The sequence below is a fragment of the Pseudopipra pipra genome, chromosome 3 (assembly GCF_036250125.1).
Source record: "Pseudopipra pipra isolate bDixPip1 chromosome 3, bDixPip1.hap1, whole genome shotgun sequence".
Lineage (NCBI taxonomy): Eukaryota > Metazoa > Chordata > Aves > Passeriformes > Pipridae > Pseudopipra > Pseudopipra pipra.
In genome coordinates this window covers 47,618,639-47,640,309 of record NC_087551.1, presented here as the reverse complement: position 1 = coordinate 47,640,309, position 21,671 = coordinate 47,618,639, and the positions used below count along the sequence as shown (strand labels likewise).

At 39.1% G+C, this 21,671-nt stretch overlaps 1 protein-coding gene across 3 annotated transcripts in view; it reads right to left on the bottom strand.

Moving 5' to 3' along the window:
* Positions 1-8,182: 8,182 nt before the first annotated feature.
* The window catches only part of PRKN (parkin RBR E3 ubiquitin protein ligase), a 782,243-nt gene continuing 768,754 nt past the window's right edge, over positions 8,183-21,671 (bottom strand). For all 3 annotated transcript variants that reach the window (XM_064648967.1, XM_064648968.1, XM_064648969.1), the window contains 2 exons: positions 13,832-13,949; positions 8,183-9,454 (listed from right to left, as the gene is read on the bottom strand). In XM_064648967.1, coding sequence (XP_064505037.1) covers positions 9,345-9,454; positions 13,832-13,949 — 228 coding nt within the window. In that variant the 3' untranslated portion in view covers positions 8,183-9,344. The remainder of the gene's footprint in view (positions 9,455-13,831; positions 13,950-21,671) is intronic.

Here is a 21,671-nt window from a genome sequence, read left to right as displayed (position 1 = left end):
GTTTGGCAAACAATTAAATAAGCTGCCACACTGGAGGTATTCAAACCCAAATTCATTGAACATAGCAGATTTACAGTACTGTAAAGTAGTAAAAAAAAAAATGTCCTTGTAGCATGTGGAAAAAACATTTTTAACAGAATACAAATACACATAGGGGTGATTACCAAAGGATGCTTACTAGCTCACAGTAACTTGCCTGTATCCTGAGATGCACAGCAGCAGTCATCTAGAACTGTATAAATTCAGAAACCAAGAAAAAATATGTCAGAAAGAAAGTGTAGACACCTCCTAAATCAGAAGAGCATCATTTGGAAATGAGATGAAGAAGGTTTTGGGTGAGATGGACAATTGTACGATGATTATGAATTGCCAGCATGACATCTCTGTGACCAACGTGTTGTGATCTGGCATGGTCAGGAGTGGTTCCACTAGAGACATGGAAGCATAAATGCCACAGAAGGCAGTGGAGCAACCACACTTGCATCCTATGCCAAAGTCCATCACTTATTCTTGATTCTAGGATGTTTAGAGAAATGTTTATTCAAGCTTTTAAGCGTAGCCTATTAAGCCTAATAAAACAAGTGAAGTGGAAATATGATTGCTGTCTTCTCCAACCAATCAGGGAACAAAGGGAACAAGAAACATAAACAGGAAAACAAAAACCTTAAAGTTACAAATTATATTGATATAATGATAAATAATTATAAGGTGACCATTAATACCTCGGCATGGAAAGGTTTCTCATCCCTAGCATCTGGGATCGTATGGCAGAACTGCTTTGTCATGAAAGCAAATGGGACTTAAAAATTGATTGCCATGGCACTCTGTAAATTCATGGGAAGACTTACATAACAAGGTACCTGTGATGGTAGGCTGGACACAACAAACCATAAGTCCTTTCTAATCCTGAGATCTTAATAGCTTAAAAAGTAAAGAAATTAAGTAGTGTTAAGTATTAGAAAGACCTCCTGATAAGACCTCCTGGTATAAAGATCTGTGTGGTAATGGCATTGACTAGCAAAGAAAGCTTCTGGATCTGAGACAATAACTGCATTAATAGGAAAGGTTTCTGGATCTCTCTTTCTTCCTGCAAGCAATGAAATAATTCATTGAATAGTTGTCAAAGTTGGAATTTTCATTTGGGAGTAGATGAACACAATGCTGTGGGAAGATATATGAAGGGACCTCATAAGATCATCTTATCTGTCAAGGCTTAACTGCTTGTAAAAATATTGCTCTCTTCCATAGTGGGGTGAAGCAGTAAGAAACATAATTTTTCTTTGGACCAAGCAGTGCTACGTAAGTATACAACATTTATCTGAGACTTGCTAAAGCTCTGCTAAGACCTTTTACAGTCTATAACAAATGTCTAAATAAACATAACTGGCAAAATACTATGATGTTTATACTGTTTGCTGGAAACATAACAGAAAAGCGATGCTGGGTACAGTCATTACAAAGGGCTCTGGATCATAGACTTTTTTGGTTTTTGAAGAAGAAAATGTATTGATTTTCCCATACTGCTCAGCATTCAGAATCAGAGAAAAAGTTTCAACTGTTCTTTTTTATGTATGTGCCCTACCTTTGCTTAGACACTGAAAGAAGGTATTTTTTTAAAAGTACATCTGATGATGACTTTTGACTACCTGGCCTTTTTTGGGTTCCCAAGTGGGAGCTGAGTGCTTACAAATATCAAGTTCCAAGTATTACAGTAATCTACATCCCAGCTAACCCAGATGATGATACAGTTAATGTGTGAGCAGCTGGACTGCCCTAGCCATCACCCATCACAAAGATGGATTGAAATGAGCCCTTCCTGAGGAGGGAAGGGGCTTATGAGTTTTCTAGACTGACAAAAACCTTAAAAAAATAGTCCAGTATAATAGCATACATAAATATGTAAATTTGCTGATCTACAGCTAATTTTGTATAATGCAGTGGTCTACCAATCTGATGTACTTTATCAGATAGGTCCATGCCATAACTGTACTGGAACAGCTAGAAAAGTAGGCTTTCTGTGGTGTAGACTTGGCTTTATATTTTTATTTATTCAGTTCTACCCTGAAACTCACACATTATAGAGGACTGAAAGTGAAATGCCACTGATTGTTTTTAATTTGTGCACAGCAAATGTCACCGAGAAGAGATCACTAGTTCAGGAGGAGATATCCTACCATGCAGGAGCTTATTGCTAGCACTGGTTTGAAGCCTATGTTTGCTTCCTGTAAAATCCAACAGAACAATGCAATAGGAATATCCTTGATTATTGTCCTTTTGAAATAAAATAAGGACCTAAGTGATCAGATAATAAGCACCTTAATATTTGCTAAGCAAAGCCTGAGTAACATTTTGGTGAAATGTTAGATTCAGTTATATCACCACTAAAACTTGGAAGCTTGAATCAGAATTGATTTCAGCTTCATTAACTGACTGAGTTTAATGTAAATATCACAGTCATTCTGGCCTTTGAGAAGCAGATTTAAAAAATGAAAAGAAAACCTGGCATTTGTTGTTTTACTGGGCACTTGAAAAATGTCAGTGTAGTTTAGTGAGGTAGTTTGTTTTTTATGGTTTTTAACTCCAACAGCTGTGGAACACATGGACTTCAGATATTCATTAAAAATTTCAAACCCTTTTACCATATTTTGATCTCTTTATTTTGGAAAAGCACAGTGCAGGGCTTTCCAGGTTTAGCTTCCAGGCATAAACAAACGCAGTTGTTCGGACCTGTTCAGGAGCATTTAGCATCCATACCAAGAAAAACATTATATTGGCCCTAACAGAAGAAGTGTCTGAATACTATTTCATTGTATTGATTGCTGCTTTCCGTTTTGGCACTACCTTTTGATCATTACTTAAGGTCTTCATCCAACCAGTTTTTGACCTGGTAACCAGAAGCTGTAATTGGCAGGCTGTCAGGATTACTTTTTATGAAGCAGACAATACAATCATGTACCAAGTAAGAATAAGTGTACAGTCTGTTGCTTCAGATGGTACTTAACTAAAGGTTTTTAAAACATATATGACATCACTGCTTGAGGGATTTTAGTTTGCAGTAAAACAAGGTGGAGAGAGTGGGCATGAATGTGTTTTGTAGATGACATATTCAACTAACAAAGAGATAAAGAGGAAACTGGGACATAAAATTCTCCCAGAGATCTCCTATGCACTGCTAAAATGTTGAAGTAAGTGGTGTTTTCAGAGTCTCTAAATTAGCCTTTCCCCAGTGAAGCCAGCAGTAAAATTCCCAGTGGTTGTTAATGATGTCAGGTTAGATCACTCTTCTTTAGGCCACAGAAAATCCTACCTTTTAAAAAATTATTTCTTTGTGTCCCTAATGTCACACTGGTGTCCTCTGGACCTTAAACTTCAAATTTGCTTCCTGCTTCCCTGAGCCTGTGTCATCACCATCCCAGCATGCAGGTGGCCTCCACTTTGGTGCAGCCAGATTTCCTCACTTGTGAGGAAAGGGACGATGTGCATTTGAGCTGTTGCCTCCATGTAGTCTGGCTGTGCTCTCTGGAGTAAATTTCTTGACTGTAGAATACAGATAATGGCACTTCCCTGCCAACATGGATTATATGAATTCCTCAAGCCTTCTAGGGATAAAAGCCAAAAAGTAATGTAACAGGTGATGTTGTGCTGCATATTTTATCTACTGGCATACAATCATTACTCCCTTATTCAGAAAAATGGAGACACAGACAAGAAAAACAAATAAAAAGCAAAGAAAAGTGCACTATTAATAATAATGAAGAAAAATGAAATGGCATATGATCTGATTTCTAAAAAGAAAATCTTTCTACAGATACAGAAACCACTACATTAAATATTATTCTCTGTATGATTAAATAAACTTCTCTCAACTTGCCTACCCTACTGCTTCTTAAAGCCATTTACATTTTTTCTGGTTTGCACATACTTACCCAGAATATGAGAAGAGCCTATTCAGTGCATGTACTATAGTAGTTCCTGGACAATCAAGCTACAAACTTCTACAGCATTAAACTGTCTGAAGAGGAGGCACACACAGCTGAAAACCAGTAAGTGATACACAAGGGGAACCACACAGGCAAACATGTAAAACACATACACAAATAAACATAATGGGAATAAGTAGACAAACATGTTAAAAAAAAAAAAGGAGAGGTGCTTTTCTAAATTTGCTAATTAGAGATAGAAATATTTCCTTAAAAACTAATTGAGTCAGATAAAATGTAGTACATTTTTATCTTCTCGTTGAATTGCTGTCAGTGCTGTGCTGTCAGATATATCTGGGTGAGGCTGCTGAAGGACCATCAGGAACAACTGGACATAGGGTTTCCTTCTCCTGGAAACTTTTGTCTCGTTTTTCTTCAGGCTTTTCTGTTGCTTAGTGAGGAACTGAAGGAAGCATGAGAATTTTGCTGCCTGGAAACAAAATCTAGTTGTTAAGAGCTACTGCTACTGCTGCTGCTCTAACTCTGTGTAGGGTTTCTCTGCATCAGCCATTACCATATATCCTGTTTTCAGCTGGGATAATTTTTTTCCTAGTAGCTGGTACAGTGCTGTGTGTTTGGATTTAGTATGAGAATAACACTGATAATACACTGGTGTTCCAGCTCTTGCTAAGTAGTGCTTAAGCCAAGAACTTTTCAGTTTCTCATGCTCTGCCGGTCAGGAAGTACACTTGAAGCTGGCAGGGAGCATTGCCAGGACAGCTGACCTGAACCGGCCAAAGGGATATTCCATACTATAGAACATCATGCTCAGTATATAAACTGTGGGGAGTTGGCTGGGAGAGGCCAATCATTGCTCGGGGTGGGGCTGGGCATGAGTCGGTGGGTGGTGAGCAGTTGTATTGTGCAGCACTTGTTTCTCTTGAATTTTATTCCTTTTTCTCTTTTTGTTATCCCCATTTTCATTACTATGATTCTATGATGATGATGATAATTATTATTATTATTATATTTTACTTTATTTCAATTATTAAACTGTTCTTATCTCAACCCACGGGTTTTACCTTTTTCAGATTCTCTGCTCCATCCCATGGCAGGGGCGAGCAGCCGTGCGGTACTTAGTTGCTAACTGGGGTTAAACCACGACACCATATTAGTCAAACACTGAACCAGATAAATTAAGTCATTGTGGGGCTAAACAATCTTCGGAGTTGATATTATGCTTCATCCTTTCAATCTTGCTGCACGTGTTGCTTATTGAGCTTACCACACACAATGATTTATGTGTGTAGTGGTTTGAGCAGCAGGGTGAACATGAGGAACATAGCAGTTGTTATTCAAACTGTGAGAAAGTTTGGCACAAAGGGTTAATTCTTCCCAGTCTTCCAGGCCAGCAGAATCTCTTGGAATCTGGCCTCTCACCTCCAAGTGCCTCAGGTTTCCCTCCACAAATGCCCATTTTTCTTCAGCTTACATGATCTACAAGATCTGTAGGCAAAAAGGCTTGCTACCATACCAGTTTGCAATATAGATGATATCTTACTATTCATATGCAAAAAGCATACCCTACTGCTTGCTCTTCTTTCACAGCATAACTATTATTTCCCAACAGCGACATAATGTTTCTTCTGAAATGCGATTTATTGATTTTTTAAAGCATACATTTTAAAATGAAATAATTTGGCTTGCATTTTGTGATGAGAGAAGGCAGATGTATAAATGATATTTTAGTCAAAATCACAGCTCCTGAAGTATTATTTACTCTGAGCTTTGAGATACACTTTTTCTTGAAGAAACCAAGCTACTATGTAGTTTCTTCTTAAACTACTTGGTATTTGGATTTCACTGCCAGTTGGAATTAAGTATTAGAGATTTTCATTGATGTTATAGAGCTGAATTATTATAATGATAATAATTATTGAATATTTCAGCATACATCCTGTACTTAATCCATTTAACACACACTAAAGGATCCTGGATTGCAGTACCAAGAACAAGTTGGTAATTGTTTTAATCTGAAAGATGAAGAAGGTTCAAGGTAAAGAGAACACAATTAATAAAGGCAAACCTTGATAAAAAGATACAGAGTTCTTTTTTTGCTTTATATCACCATAATAAATCACCTTCTTAGAAAATACAGTTGAATGTCATGTGTATTGCTAGTAGAGAACATAAACCTCTAAGTTCTTGAAAACTTTCCATCTGCTTATGCCCTCAGGTTGGTTTCCTTCTTTTTTTGTGCTTGAGTCTTGTTTTTCTTCATTACCCTCCATGGCTGCCCAGGACCACTTCCAGAGATGCGTGTGCCAAGCCAGAGAAAGCATTTGCCAAAGCTGGCTTCATGAATGGTAGCAAGCAATGCCAGTTCAGCAAGTTTTAAAAGAGAAAGACTCCCCTCTCTGTGCAACAGTAGAGACACGAGCGTGTAGGAGCACACAGAACAGGTCCTGTTCGTCCCATCATGAGCTACACCCTGTCTCTGGCAGGGCTGTTGCCATCACACCTCTAGTCATGACCAGTTATACTACAAATTCAGCAAACTCCACCATAGACATGCACAATGGGTCTCTCTGCGAGCCTCTGAAGCCAGCAAACCAAACAAAGAGCTAAACTTGGATGAGGTGAATTCCACTCTGATACTTCAGAGCCGAAATAAGAGGATCAGTCTAGACACTGAAAACTTGGTTGTTCTGTTCTGGTTTGTTTCAAATTGCAAAATAGATTTTTTCAATAAGTTTTATATATCTTTTTTTAAAACAGCATTTTCCATGCAAAAAGAAGCTGCCAGTATAGGACATTTCATCTCCAATTCACACATCTCTGTAGGAATTCCAGCATTCTTACAGTGTCAGCAGAGCATTAATCCTGATTTTTCATGCCCTTTAAATTGTGGAAGTTATGAGAATCTTAGAGTAAAGAGAAATCAGATTTACAGCCTGTACCATCTCAAACTTTGTGCATGTATGCACAAGACACATATACTATTAACACAGAGAAGATCAGGACATGTTCTATTAAAACCTGCAGAATACACATTTGTTTTTAGCAGAGTGTGAATCTGGCCTGTGCGAAGCAACCCTATGTGACAAAGGCCTATAAAGTCAGTCTCTAAAAGTAGATAATCTTGAGTCAATGCTGGAACTTTATTCTTCTTTCCTGTCCTTGCATACGTCTTAGATGAATGCTCATAATCCCATTCTCTGGCAAATTCTTGCAAAAAAGAGGTGTTTCTATTCTAGCCTTATGACTCATGCCTGTCCTGCCCTTCCCAGGCCAGAAAGAAATACAGGAGCTGATCTACAGTCCATTGACTTCAATGGATCTTGATCCAGGGGCACAAATCATGTTTTTACATAACAATTAAACCATTAACTTGTTAGGGCAGGCTCTAACTCAGTGAAACTTTCTTGTAGTGAATAACTTCTTCTTCCTCTGTAAGAAAGACACTAAAAAAAATGGGAACGAGATTCAGACTTCTTTTATTCTGAATGTTTTTGAACATGAAATATAGCGATGAATTCCCATATAACACATGATCAAAGCCTTGTGACTTTTTCCCTAGCCTATTGACAACAAGCCATGTAAATTATAAAATAGACCCAGGTACAGGAAATCAAACAATGAGATATTCAGAGCTCACGGTAAAATATCCCCATTAAGATAATGTACTTAAATGAGCTACATTGCAGCATTCAATTGCATCTCTACACTTCAATGTAGCTACTTCTGCATACATTTTAGTTCACCAGTGCCACAGGAAATTTTCATTGGAAAATTATCTTTAGGAAATGTCCATTGTCTTCTTGTTGTCACTTTCTTTCTTTCTCATTTTCTTAATTCTACCAGCTTGCTCTCTCATTTTTGATACCTCATGCCTTCATTCCCTTGTTTCCTCAGACTTTTAATGTCTCTTCCAGTTTAGACAGATGAATACTCCACTGCTTTTACCAATTAGATATTTTTGTAGTGAGCATGGGATTTTTTTAATACCTCAAGGTTCCTGCTCTGTACTGATATGAGGCACACCCATATTTTCAGGACTCTACAGTCATGCCATACAAAATATTAGTTCAAACTTGATAAAAGAAGACCATGGCTGTGGCATTTATTTTGTTCTAACATTATGTTTTAATCAAAGGGTTAGCCTCTCAGCTGGGAGTTTTAATCAGTCAAGGCAATGCATGACCCACCCATCATCTTTGTACTCATTTGCTTTGTATTCAAATAAAAAAAAGAAATAAGAGTTTAAATTTTTGACCACTTTATTTATTGTGCGTTTTTTTTCCAAAACTAAATTGTGCAAATCCTTACATGGCATGTTGGATGTGGACATTACCAATTTCATTTCAGAATAAGACAGCAATGTAAAGATCACAAACAGTAAAATTGTTCAGGCTTGGAAATACTATTAAACTTCACTTACTCTGTTAATGTTGTAAAATGAAGGTGTCCCTGTGCCCCACACTGTTAGAGCAGCAAATGCATTTTCAGAATTATACCCATATTCTAATACAATTTAGGAGAAAACTGATAGAGAAAAGCCCTGAGAAGTGTTCTCCTTTCTCACTTTGCCATGTCCAAAGTATTCCGTAAGTACAGGAAAAATGAAGCCCTGTGAGTTTAGCTTGCACAACACTTAATTGGATTCAGTCACCACTATAGCAACAGTCATGGACAGAGCTGAAACCGCACTCTTAGCTAATCTTCCCATTGTAATAAAGTCTATAATGAGTAGGTAGGCAGGTTTCATGTTGTATGTCACAAATACACAAGCCCAAGTACGGCATAAAGCTGGATGTTTCTATGGGAATTTGATTTGAAAGCAAAACCAGTCCCTACAGAAAGCCTGTTAGGAAGAAATCCTGAGAAAACACTTAAGAGCCACAGTCTTCCCTTTGCCAAAAAAGCTGTTAAGAAATACTGCCTCAAAATCAAAATTTGTGCTGAATGAGCAAAGAAGTGGTCAAAGAAAAAAGCAGATCCTCTACTGCTCTTGATGCTCACACACTCACATACACACTGTGCAGGCTCCTCACTCTCGCAAGAGTTATGGATTCCTGACTATAAATGTCAAGTAAAGTTCCTCATGGTAACCCTGTCTGCTCTCCAGGCTGACAGACTGCACGAGTTCAGAAAGTTGCACTTTACCCCTCTTAGTACCACAATGAGCAAGTCTGTCCATTAAAACAATAACTCTCTTTACTTAGTGACTTTAAACCCCTTGTCATAACTTCGATGTGATTTTGGTATGATTGCATATGCAAGAAAACAAAAAAACCAACAAACGAGGCCAACTTCTGAACCCTGGGTCCCTGAAACCTCTGGAAATTTTGCTTAAGCAAGGAGTTCAGAATTTGGCCCCAATGAAAACTTTAGCAGCAGCAGCAGAGGCTGTCCTCAGCACCACTAGTCAAACCAGTGATCTCCCATGCAGGTTCTGTTCCACTCCAGGCCACAGTTCCAGCACCACTCAAATCTGCACTGAGGGCGAGGACATTTCATGTGCATGCAGCCACCTGCAAAATAGCAATGGAGTGGATTTGGAACTTGGCAAACACTTAGAGATGTTAATCAACAATTAAGAGCGTTAAAATCAACTTTCTTAGGCATTCATTTACAGACTAAGTAAAATATTTTATAAAAGAAAAGTACAAACCTGAAGAGTATTTCCCTGGGCTTTCTAAAACCTGCTACTCCCTGTAATATGCTGGTCTTACCTTAGGGACTGCAGGAGTAGGAGGAAATTAGAAAAGGCTGTGCTAGGGATAGGGAAAAGAATGAGTCAATGGCCTCTCAAAGCAGTCATGGAGGTGTCTCCTCAAGGTTACTCTATGATAGTCCAGCTGTGAGCCAGAAAATAAACAAAATTAAATTTTTTTTTCATTTATATTCAACAACTGCAAGATTTCAGAGAGTAAATCAGGAGATACAGACTTTAGTGGCTGACTGCTGATTATATAAAAATGACATTAGTAATTTAGGATGATTTGACCTTTTTAGTATCTGAAGCAGCCTTTTGATCACATCAGTGTTTCCTGTGTGTTGGGTTTCTTACTTGCCCATACCATGAGAGCAGTTTTAATCTCTCTGCTCACAACCTTGATCAAAAGTTTATTTTGTAATATATAAAACATTAACATTGTCAAAGGTCATTACAGAAATACATTTCAAATGGAAATTATGTTGCTTACCACACAAAGAGATCTTTTGCATAATTCAAACTGAGAGAAAAGCATACAGTATGAAGAAATGCTGAAATGTCATCTTGGTTTTACTCCGAATGGTGATGGGAGGTACAGGGAGTGTGTGTTCCCTACTGTACAAACTGTTACCCTCACACCACCTTTTTTATAAATGCCACTCCAGAATGTTTCTCAGAAGGCAAAAACTGCAGGAGATACAGGAACTGGTTTGTTAAAACAGGCCTGTCTACTTCATCTGACAGAGAGAAAAAATAGTTGTGATAGCAAGGTCTATTCATCAGTTTATATCTTTGTGCAAGAAATGCAATGCACCAGAAAATTTTTTATCTTATTTAAATGTAAACATACCAATGGCCAGCCTCCATGTTTCAGTTTATTTAAATTTTAGACCCAGTCCTCTCTTACAATTTGTATTAGGCCATCAGTGAGTAAAACTCATTCCTGGCACAGGACTCAATCCCCAGTAGACACCCTCTATCAAACGTGGGTCCTACCTTCTAAGCTAGATACATCATGTTATTCTCTGCTACACGGCAGCTGAGATCAGCAGTCAGAGTGGAGAGTGTCTCAAGCAATGTGACCTAGAGCTTTGTGAGTACAGCAGTCCTCTAAGAGACATGGATGTGTATTTAAACTCACTCAGATGGGGAACTCAGCTGTAGGAAAGTGTTTCTCTCTTTCACTTCAGCTATTATAGGAAAGTTATTTGCATCCAGAAATATTCTGGAATGCCTATAGTTTACACAGAGTATTACAGAAAAGTTATTGGCATTGCCACTATCCCTTGTAAAAGACAGTCTCCACAGATGCATTTGGGAAAGGAAAGCACAATTATTCTCCTGTGTGGAGTCAGTGTACTCCTTCCAAATGAAGACTGTTGGCAGAGTTCAGTGTAGAGTTGTCAGCTTCTTGACAGCAGCCGTACTTAGGCACCTCTGAAGTGCTTCTCTCAGTTTACAAATGGCAGCCTCCAAGCTGGCACATGCAGTAACCATGACCAAAGAAGAAAGCAAGCACTGCACTTTTTAAGCTTCATGCATTAATTTACAGAATGACAGAATCACTGAGGTGGGAAGATCCCTTTAGAGAACATCCAGTCCAAACCTCACTGCTCAAAGCAGGGTCATACTGAGGTAGGGTGCTCAGGTTGCGTCCAGTTGGGTTTTGAATGTATCCTAGAATGGAAACTCTTTCTGGGCAACCTGTTCCAGTCTTCAGCTGCCCACACAGTAAAAGGATGTTCCTGTGTTTAAACGCAATTTCCTGTGTTTCAATTTGTGTGCATTGCTGCCTGTCCTTTCAGTGGGTACTGAGAATAATTTGCCTCTGTTTTCTTTGTTTCTCCTATCACGTATTTATTTATACAGTCCTTTTTTCATCTTTTCATTGGAATCACAGATTCATGGAATAGGTAAAGTTGGAAGGGACCACAGTGGGGATCCAACCTTGCTGCTCAATCAGGGTCATCCTAGAGCACATTGTGCAAGATTGTGTCCAGACAGTTCTTCCGTATCTCCAGTGAGGGGGACTCCACAACCTTTCTGGGCAATCTGTTCCAGTGCTTGGTCACTCACACAGTAAAGATCATCCTCATATTCAGGTGGAACTTCCTGTGCATCAGTTTCTGCCCATTGCCTCTTCTCCTATTGCTAGGCACCACTGAGAAAAGCCTGGCTCCATGCTCTTGACATTCTCCTTCAGACACTTAGAGACATTGATGAGGTTCCCCTCTCAGTTGTCTTTTCTTGAGGCTGAATAGGCCCAGCTCCCTCAGCCTCAGAGAGATGCTCCAGTCCTTTTTCCATCTTCACAGCCTCCATTGGACCCACTCCATGAGCTCCATGTCTCTCTTGTACTGAGGAGCCCAGAACTGGACACAGTACTCCAGATGCAGCCTCACTAGGGATGAGTAGAGGGCTTGACCTGTTGGCAATGCTCTTCCTAATGCACCCCAGGATACCACTGGCCTTCTTGACCACAAGGACACACTTCTGGCTCATGGACAGCTTGTTGTTGACCCCCAGGTCCTTCTCTGCAGAGCTGCTTTCCAGTAGTCAGCCAACAGCCTGAACTAGTGCATGGCGTTATTCTTCGCCAGGTGCACGACCCTGCATTTGCCTTTGTTGAATTTCAGAAGGTTCCTCTCTGCCCACCTCTGCAGCACAATCAGCCAATTACAGTGTGTCAAACATTTCTAGTCTTCTACCATGGTTTTGGCATTTTGTATTATGAGGCACTGTTCTGATCTGGGTCAGGCTATAAGCAAGGAAAGGTCTTTTCCTGCTTATTATCCATTTTCAATAAATGTTTTCATTCAAAGGTAAAAAGTAGAACTGCCTTTTTGATAAAATGGGGATTTTTACAAGCAATGTCCCTAAACTTTTGTGGGAGTTGTGTAAATGGTATCAAACAGGAATATCCTGTTTGTGACAAATGTTAACTGCCTATAATTTAACAGTAAAGATTCTGTAGCCCAGCCTAAGAGAAAGTAAAGGTCCTACCACTCCTTCAACCTGACCAGAAGGTTTCTTTTCATTTGGCTGTGCACACAAACTGTTAAATATTATCATCTCTCTATTTCTAATGCAGTTAAAACTTCTGTTTCCAGCCTTGTGTTACAAGTCTGTAAATAAGATTTTTGACCAAGCCCTCTGTTATCTCTTGTCTGCTGCCCACCTTGCTCTCTACATGATGCCAAACCTTGTCTCGCCTTCCCACTCTTGAATTCTTGATTTTTTCCCTTCTGTTTCTTGTGCTTGAAAGTGTCTCCCACTTTCTATCTGCCAACTGCCTTCTTTTCTTTCATCAAAACCCAGATTTCAGGATTTTGTCCTATTTCTTCCTCAGTAATACTTCTGCAGTATCACTGCTTGAAGTGTTCTCTTCTTGCAGTTCACAGTGTCTTATTTGGTGTTTTCAGTGTTCCATGTGAACAAGCGATGCCACAAAACTGAGAAGCATCCTCTAAATACTTCTATAATATTTAGGCAATAAATTTAATATATTTCTATTAATTAATTAATATAAATACCATTAAATCTTGGAATAGCATTAACACATAATGTATAGCCTATTTACCATCCCTGTTCCCCATTTTAACCATCCCAGTGCCAGCAGATTACTTTGCTTCCTACACAGTAAACATCGATTAATGCAAACTGTTAGGATTCATGTTGTTTCTTTTAATTTGCACTTCTACTATGGGCATGTGACTGGGTTGAGATAAATCTCATCTAAATTCAGCCATATATTGTGTAGACATCTACAGCAGGACTCATTCTCCACATCCCACTTTTAGGTGTGATTCTTCTGTCCTACATTAGACATATGTTCTGCTTCATTGTGATATAAGTTTTACCCTACAAATGTCTATTTTTCCCAGTGACAATAGTAAATCTAGACAACTAGCTGGATATCCAGTCATATGAATGCTACATCCAGTGCCTCATTTTCCCTACCTACAAAACAGCCAGGCATTTAGTGAGGCTTGATTGGTGGTTTTAGAACTAAGTGATTTAGAGTTAATGTTTTCAAGATAATTTAGATAAAGTGACAGGCAATTATTCAAGCTCTGTGTGCTCTCCCTATCTTGGAATAATACTATGAATATGTACGCATGCACATTTATACATTTATTTGGTAAAATGAATTTTAAAAGACAGTTAAATACAAGATATATAATAAATTTACCATTTTTTTCTACTGGAATATTGCAGTTGGGGCATGGCTTGGTTGTCTTCTTGATTGTGTCTCTAGATGCTTCTTCCCATCGAGCTTGCATGGCTGCATGTTCATCAACTACATAGCCCTGCAAAGAGAGAGCAAAATCACGTGTGGGCACAATCTTGAAAGGCTGCGCTGGGACATGATGTCTACACTGAAGTGAGAACCATTTACCTCCAAGAAACAGACAGGCCAGGTAGGCTGGACTTTGTGAGAGATGCAGAAGTTCTGCTTCAAAATGCAGACTGTTTTCTCCCAGTGTGCACAACACATGTATTGAGTTAGATCCTGAACTGCAGGATGATGGGGGTAGCAGCAGCAGTGGAAGCATGTGCCTTCCTGGAGATTCTTCCTAAATCCAGCAGCAGCACAGGCTGTGTCCTCCCTGCTGCTCCCTGCCCTGAGCGGCAGGCAAAGCCCCAGCAGGAGGACATGGGGGCATCAGCCGTGCTGCAAATGCACAAAGACAGGTAAAGCAAAAGGCAAGGCGAAGCAGCAGTCAGGTGAATCCAGCTGACACATGACATGTTAGACACCGTAGGCTTGATTCTGCTTCAGGGATTAAAGCCCGTCCAAGAAAACAAAAACCACCGAGGCAATGCAACACTTGATAATGCATAATGGTGGGGTGTCTGGAAGGAAGCTGTTTTTCATAATAAAGCATACGCCTTTGTGTCAGAGGTCTGGGTTTCATTCCAACATAAATCTATGTAAATTTAAGAGGCAAGAAGAAGGAACAGAAAAATTTTAGAGAAAAAGTAAAAAAAACCACCCGTGAGCAATGAAAGCTATCAGCTCCCCAGACAGAATTACATAGATGAAAAAAGTCATCATGAAGAGTGTAAAAGGGGCTCCTGTGTTTGTCCTATTTATGACTGGGACAAAATTACATAATCCACACAAGTGGCCTATTTGGCAGTTTCCTACCTAAAATGATGGTACAAGGACAAAAGAGATGGCAGTGCCTTGAGTAATTTCTATCACAAAAGGTTGGCAACTATGTGAGTAGTAGATGTAAATAATGTATGTAGGTTCCAGCCTTGAAACTCTGCTCTCTCCATTCGTAATGTGAGTTTTTTCAAGCATGTGGGAAAATGGTCATTTTAAACTCTTTAATTTCTAACAATTTCTGTAACTTCTTTGTGCATACCTTCAAAATACTTGTAGTCTGTCATGTGGATCTAAATATTAATTTAAAGGGATAATTTTTTAATATATTTATTTTGAGTAAGACTAAAAAAAGGAAATTGGCTCAACTTTTAAAAATGCAACACAACCATAACTCCTCTTGATTTCTTGTCATCTACTACTGATAAAACCTGTAAGTTGTTACAGTGTCAGTGACTAAGACCTAGATTTTAATCTTGCCTGAAGTGGCCTGAGTTAAAATGGAATAAAAAAGAGTAGCATCTGCAGAAATTTGTTTCCAACTCATCTGGTGGCCATTGCAATATGCATTTAAAAACAAAACAAAACACAAAACAAAACAAGAAAAAAACCCCACAAGCTTCTTTTAATCAGGAAACCTCAAAATTGTGTATTTGGTATTATCTATTTTATTTTACTACCTATATCAGTCTCCTCAACCCATGAACCCCTTTTGTTGCTTCTCACTTACTTTTCTCTATTTTGCCAATCTTTTTGATGTAGAGGTGACAAAAGTGTACAAAGTGACTTTTACTTTTGGCTCTCTGCTTCTGGAAAGGGAACTCGGCCCTGTACCCTGCTGGATTATTCAGCAATTCGGCAGAAAGATGACCTCTATACAACAGCACATAAGTAAGTTCTGGGGAATAGAAAAAGCTGCTCAGGCTAATAGCAAAGAACATAATCTAGTATTGATTTTGCAACACCTTGATCTTAAGGAAGGATGACTTTAGCAAGCAATCTGAGCTAGCTCAGAGAGGCCTGAACAGAAGGTGGGGAAAAAAGGAAATGCTTGACCTGGGCCTCAGTTTGCCCAGTGACAGAAACAAGATGGTACTAATTTAATCTCATTTTCATGGGAATTCATTACTTAACATCCACGCAGATGATTCAAGATGAAAATCACTATAGCAGTGATAAAACCCTGCTATTCTTTTCAGAATAGCCAAATGGGAAGACCAGAGTATTTTTAATTTTTGTAGTCAGCTCAGAAGAGCTTCACAGTGGTTCTATTTTCTCAAATAGTCCAAATCCAGCGTTTTAATACTTGCAAACATATTTATTTCTTGTCTTCTTGTGTTTGTTGTGACCTAATAGCAAATGACACTGAGGGAAAATTTCACATATCAAATTGCTCATTTCATTTGAATAAACATTTTTAATCTCAGTTCTGAAAAAAAAATACAAACTTGGGAGTGCTTAGGAATGTCTAAAAGAAACAACTTTTAACCACATATATGCAGTTCACCAAGAAAGAACAAATTGCTGAAAACAGCAGAGTGAATTAACATTTTAATATTTTCCATTGTGAAAATTCTAGCATGAACTAGCTGCAGCAGCATGATATTTTCAGCCCATTAGAGCTGAAACATTCCTCTTCTGCCCAGTCTTGCCGATTGCTAACTTAAAGACTTCTTGCTGCAGGAAGCAAATACAGAGAAATGGCACAGTGATGGAATCCCTCTGATTCAGTAAGGAAATCATACCATCCAGATCTATGAGCCTCCAGTGTTTGTGTGCTTTATGTGCTCCACATACAATGGTGGCAAGCACTCATTTTTTCCTCAAACAATAGAAAAAAGGTGTATGGCAATTCTTTATTATCTATTTATTATGTATATATTATCTATTTATTATCTATCTTTCATGTCTATTTAAATCATACTCTGCTAGTCCTAAACTAGCAAACCTAATTTCCTTTGCAATGACCTAGGTAATAGAGCAGGTCTGTCAAGCAGAGGTGTCTCTCACTTTCCTTGTTTTGCCTGGTCTTGAGTAGGAAGTTCAGAGGTGCTCCAGGTGTGCATCACATCAGTTTGCTGAGGACAGGAGACTTTGATCGCTTCTGTTGCTGACGCAACACAATATACTCTAATTCTCCAATTACTACAAAATATTTGTCCCAGCCCTACTGAAAAGCTACTAGATTTCATCCATGCCACTTTATGAATAATTTTTTTGATTCTCAACTGTGCTGCACATTATGACCAGTAATGAATACTCACAAATAAGAGGAAGCTACAGTAAGAACTGTTGCAAGCATTATTCGACATCCCCTCTGCAATATTCCCTTAGTGAGATGGGAGGAAAAGTCTGTCTTGTTATCTCTGGGTAAGAAGGATGTAGATTTACTTCTGTTTCTATGCTGAGTCTTTTGGAAAAACTAACAGGGATAAAGAGACCACGGAGACTGCTGAGGACCATACAGCAATACAACAACACGGAAAAGGAAAGCTTTTTATGCACTTAATCCATATCGTGCAGTACTGGAAAAATATCTACAGGGACAGAAAACATCTTGAAATAGAAATAAAGTGTCCTTCTTAAAGCAGCATCTCATTCAGGTAATAGAGCACACATCAACCTTTCAGTAGAACTACATAAAAGAAATGAACTATGTGTTCACAGACAGCAACTAAGCAGTACCATCTAAGTTAAAAAAATTCATGGCAAATTTTCTAGTTAAAAATACTGGAAGCATTAGATACATAATGTTAAATTCTGACATCCACCAAATTATATGCTGTCTTATGTTAGCATGCTTCTTTTATGATCATGCTTATTTTGCCCACTATAGACAACATCCGAAGACTGAAGACCCTTGATTCAGAATAGAATATGAAGTTGTTAACCTTATGTTTTGCTTTGCTTTAGTGAATGTAATTTCTGCACTCCTGCTTGTTTGCTCTTGGGGCTTCATTCCTTTCTGATAAAAAAAGAAAGCTGGTCATGCATAACTTTAAAAAAATGCATCGTAGTGCAGCTTTCTTTAAAACAGAAATAAATTTGCTTTGGATCAGAAATGCTTGATTTAAAGCTAATTTTACTTGCAAAAATAAGCTTTTTATTTAACTTAATAGAAATATGTGAAATTATGACTTTATGTGAAATACAGATTTTTAAAAAGGTTTAGATGTCTCAAAACAGAAAGTATTACTCATTTTCTAACACGAATGTGAGAAAAGCTATGTATACTTGAAAGCATTTGAAAGGAAGACAAAGAATAATTCATTGTACACAAAGCAATGTTCAGCCCACCATAATATTTGGGTTAACAGAGCCCACTAGAGCTAGAGCTGTGAGCAAAACCAGCCTTATCAGTTGAAGCTGTATCTACAAGGGGTGGTGACAGTCCAACTTAAATTTGTTTTGTCTTCTTAGCTTCTTCAGGGCTGTTTCATGAACATGATCACATGAGTTAACATCCTGCTGTGTTTACTGGTGTCTTCAGTTGTGGGGATAAAAATAGCGGATGTCTAGGGCAATAGATAAGTTAGAGGGATTTTGGAAGAAAATGTATTATTTGAGTCATTTAAGAGTCAAAATCTCACAAAGAGAGGCGTTGAAAGCTATGGGAGTAGTGCTCTAATTTAGAGAGATTTAGGCTAATCAAAACACTAAAATATGGCTATGGATAAGGACTGGAAAAGATTAATTTCATGAGAATATGTTTCATGCACAGGAAAAATAGAGGTGTCAGTATAGCAGTGATCCAGTTAAATCCACATAAAGCAGCTTTGTGTGAACCAATTTGTCTAGTGTGCCTAGGGAATTCTGCTATAAAAAAAAAAGTGCTGCTTTGTGACAAACTAGTTAAAATTGAATTGATATAAACAGGATATTATGTCAGATACAGGATGAAAGAGACTTTCACTAAATAATATCAGAGTGCTCTGGTTTGGTGACACTGCACATCAAGGTTCTCACTGCATGTTGGGGCCATTCATATAATGAATTAAATTCAGGTAGATGGTGAATATTGAATTTACACTGCTCAAAAGGAGAAAATCTAATCTAATACAGGTCATTCTTATATAACTCTTTTCCATGAGTGGAATAAAGAATGTGCCTTCTCCAGTAAGTGGCAACACAGCTGAAAATGACTGTCAGCTTAACCTCATAAACAAAAGGAGTCTGTCACATCTTCTTTGCTTTATTGCTGCCCAAAATAAGAAAGCTAAAATTCTCTTTATATAGTTCCCAATTTTTCAAAAGACAGAAAGTAAAGAACTATTCTCAGATTTCCTCTGGTGCATTTTTATTTATAACAGAGAGATTAATTTTACAGGATGTTTCTTGGTTATAGTTATTTTTCTTGCTCCTTTAATTAGGCACCTGTGGTTTGAGATGTCCTGAGCATGACATTGTGAACATAACAGCAATTAAAACCCTAAGCCTCAGTTTCTTTTTCATTTGTTTTAGATACTCAAGAATTCAAGCTAGGTGTGCCATTTTTTGTACAACCATGCTTTATTTAACTTTTAAAATTTACCTGACAGAAAAAAAAATCAATGGCCTAATAATAGATGTTCCACATTTCCTACTGTGACTCAGGACCCATTGAAAGATATTGTATATGGTGAACCTCTTCAGTATCTTTTTCTTTCACTAAAATGCAGCGAAATAATTCATGTTTTTTGTGGTTAGCTTTTACTATTCATCACTTAGATTATCATTAGCCACTTAGAGACCAGGCTTCAAACCCTACAAGCTTGCTGGAAATCTACAGCATAAGAGGTTAGAAACTGTTGTTCCATGATGGAAAGGGAAGCCTGGCAAGTAATGCCTGTACATTTTATACCACCTACTGTCAACTCCAAGACCTGCACACAGGAGGCAATGGGAGGATAAGATGGGCTGGAGGCTCAACTGCAGCCCAAGTGAGCTGGAAGCTTTTCCAGGAGCTACATCAAAACAGACTTCAGCAGGGTGCCAGGTGATGTGACAGGTTTTCCTGGATGTGTGCATGCACATGGATGTGCCATGTTGCACCTGTGCAACAAAAAACATTTCTGGGAAGTGATCAAATGTGTGTGCTTCGGAGCCAATTGTTTGCCTGAGATATCATGCCCGTGTTGGTTTGAGCCCAGAAACTCTGGTTAGGGGTGCAGCCAAGGAGCCCAGGAAGCATGTGCTGATGAATAGGATCAGGTTTGCCCTGACTCAGCTGAGGCACTGACTGCACTGCATTTGGTTAGATCTGGTGGGTTCCCGGGCTGACAGGGGCTCTGGATAAGCTTTATACTGCCAGTTGCAGAACAGCAAAGCTACTGTCTGGATCCTACATTAGCTACCTGAGGACTGTGATGGCTCGGTAACAAAACAACAAACAGTCAAAGTTTGATTTGATGTTGGTGGGTTTGGGGACAGGCTTTGGGATTTGGGTTTGCATGCCGGCTGTCGACTTTGCCTCTTCTACCCCAAGCAGCAAACAGTGCCCTTTAGCTTCCCACCATTATATGGTTCCAAATCCTTTATTTTGACTAGCTTTTCGAAGCACCACATGTGGCACCTGCTTTGTCCCTCCCATGCCCTGCAGATGCAGTTGCCCTCTTCCTCCTGCCAACTGACTCCATTCCCCTTTCCCTACTGTTCTCCCTCACTTTACAGTCTCTCCAGGTCCATTCCCCTCTCTTGACCTCAGGCTTCCTCTTCACTCTTTCTCATTTCACCACCACCATTTATGTTTCCTGGACCCTCATAGCTGCGCCATGATGACACTGCCTCCAGCTCCCCACATCCCTGCCCAGCCAGTCATGGGCCACCTGTGGATGCACCACCCACCATTTTGGCCCATCTCTGTCCTCAGGCACTGCCCTGACAGACCATACATGGAGAGTATTTCCCCGAGACCGATCACGTATCCTGCACCTATTCTGGAGAGGAAAAGTTTAGTTGCAATGTGTCTGGTTGATCCTTAAATCTGACTGGTAGGGGTTGTGGCAATAAACAAAAGTTATAAAATAAATTATATGGATGCAGACAGGAGTCAAACTGCATGAGCTAGAGACAACCCTGGAAGTGTATTATTCCTACCTTGAAACAGATGATCGTCACAAATAAAAAAAATCCTGCTCACTGCTTCAGCAAGCAGCACAATAACAGCAAGTTAGGTCTGACACACAGACTTACGCACCTAGCATGAAAAGGCCAAACAGAACAGACAGCCTGAAAGCAGAGGTGGATAAACATTTACACTAATCTCAGTGAGAGAGATGGAAACTGTCCCACATGCACTGCGCTCCATATATGCCCCACGAATGGTTTGTATGCACTGTCTGGAGGTGCTGTGGGCAGGGGAGCTCTGTAGTGATGCTGGTTGGGTGAAACCAACATCTCACCGGTACCTGGGCTTGCCCTCTATCGGTTACCTCTCGCTTTGCTCGCCTGGCTAAGGAAAGGGAGGGAAAACAGTGGCACAGCGGCGCAGCACCACCTCGTGGAGAAGTTTAATTAGTGCAGCTCTCTTAGTTTCTTGCGGGGAAAATTGAAGGCCGACCTGTCAATTAACTTCAGCTTAAGTTGGAGTCTAAATCAATTTTGCATAGTCTGTGGTTTTGTCTATACAGGGGAACTGATCTGCACAAGATGCAAGAGTTATTCTGGTACTATCATTTAGCTATTCTGAAACAGCTCTTCGAGAGTACAGAAAATTTTTCAGGAGGATCAAAAATGTTCACATACACTGGAACCGCAAAAGTAGCCAACATTCCTAAGTTAACAGGTCTAATTGGATGCAATTCATGTGCTGAGAGAATGGATCAGATGGACGAAGTTCTCCCATTGTTACAAGGAAAAGCTAGGGCAATATTAAAATATTTAAAATAAACGACTGCTTCTTATGGTATTCTGATTTTTCCTGGCACACCTTTATCTCTGC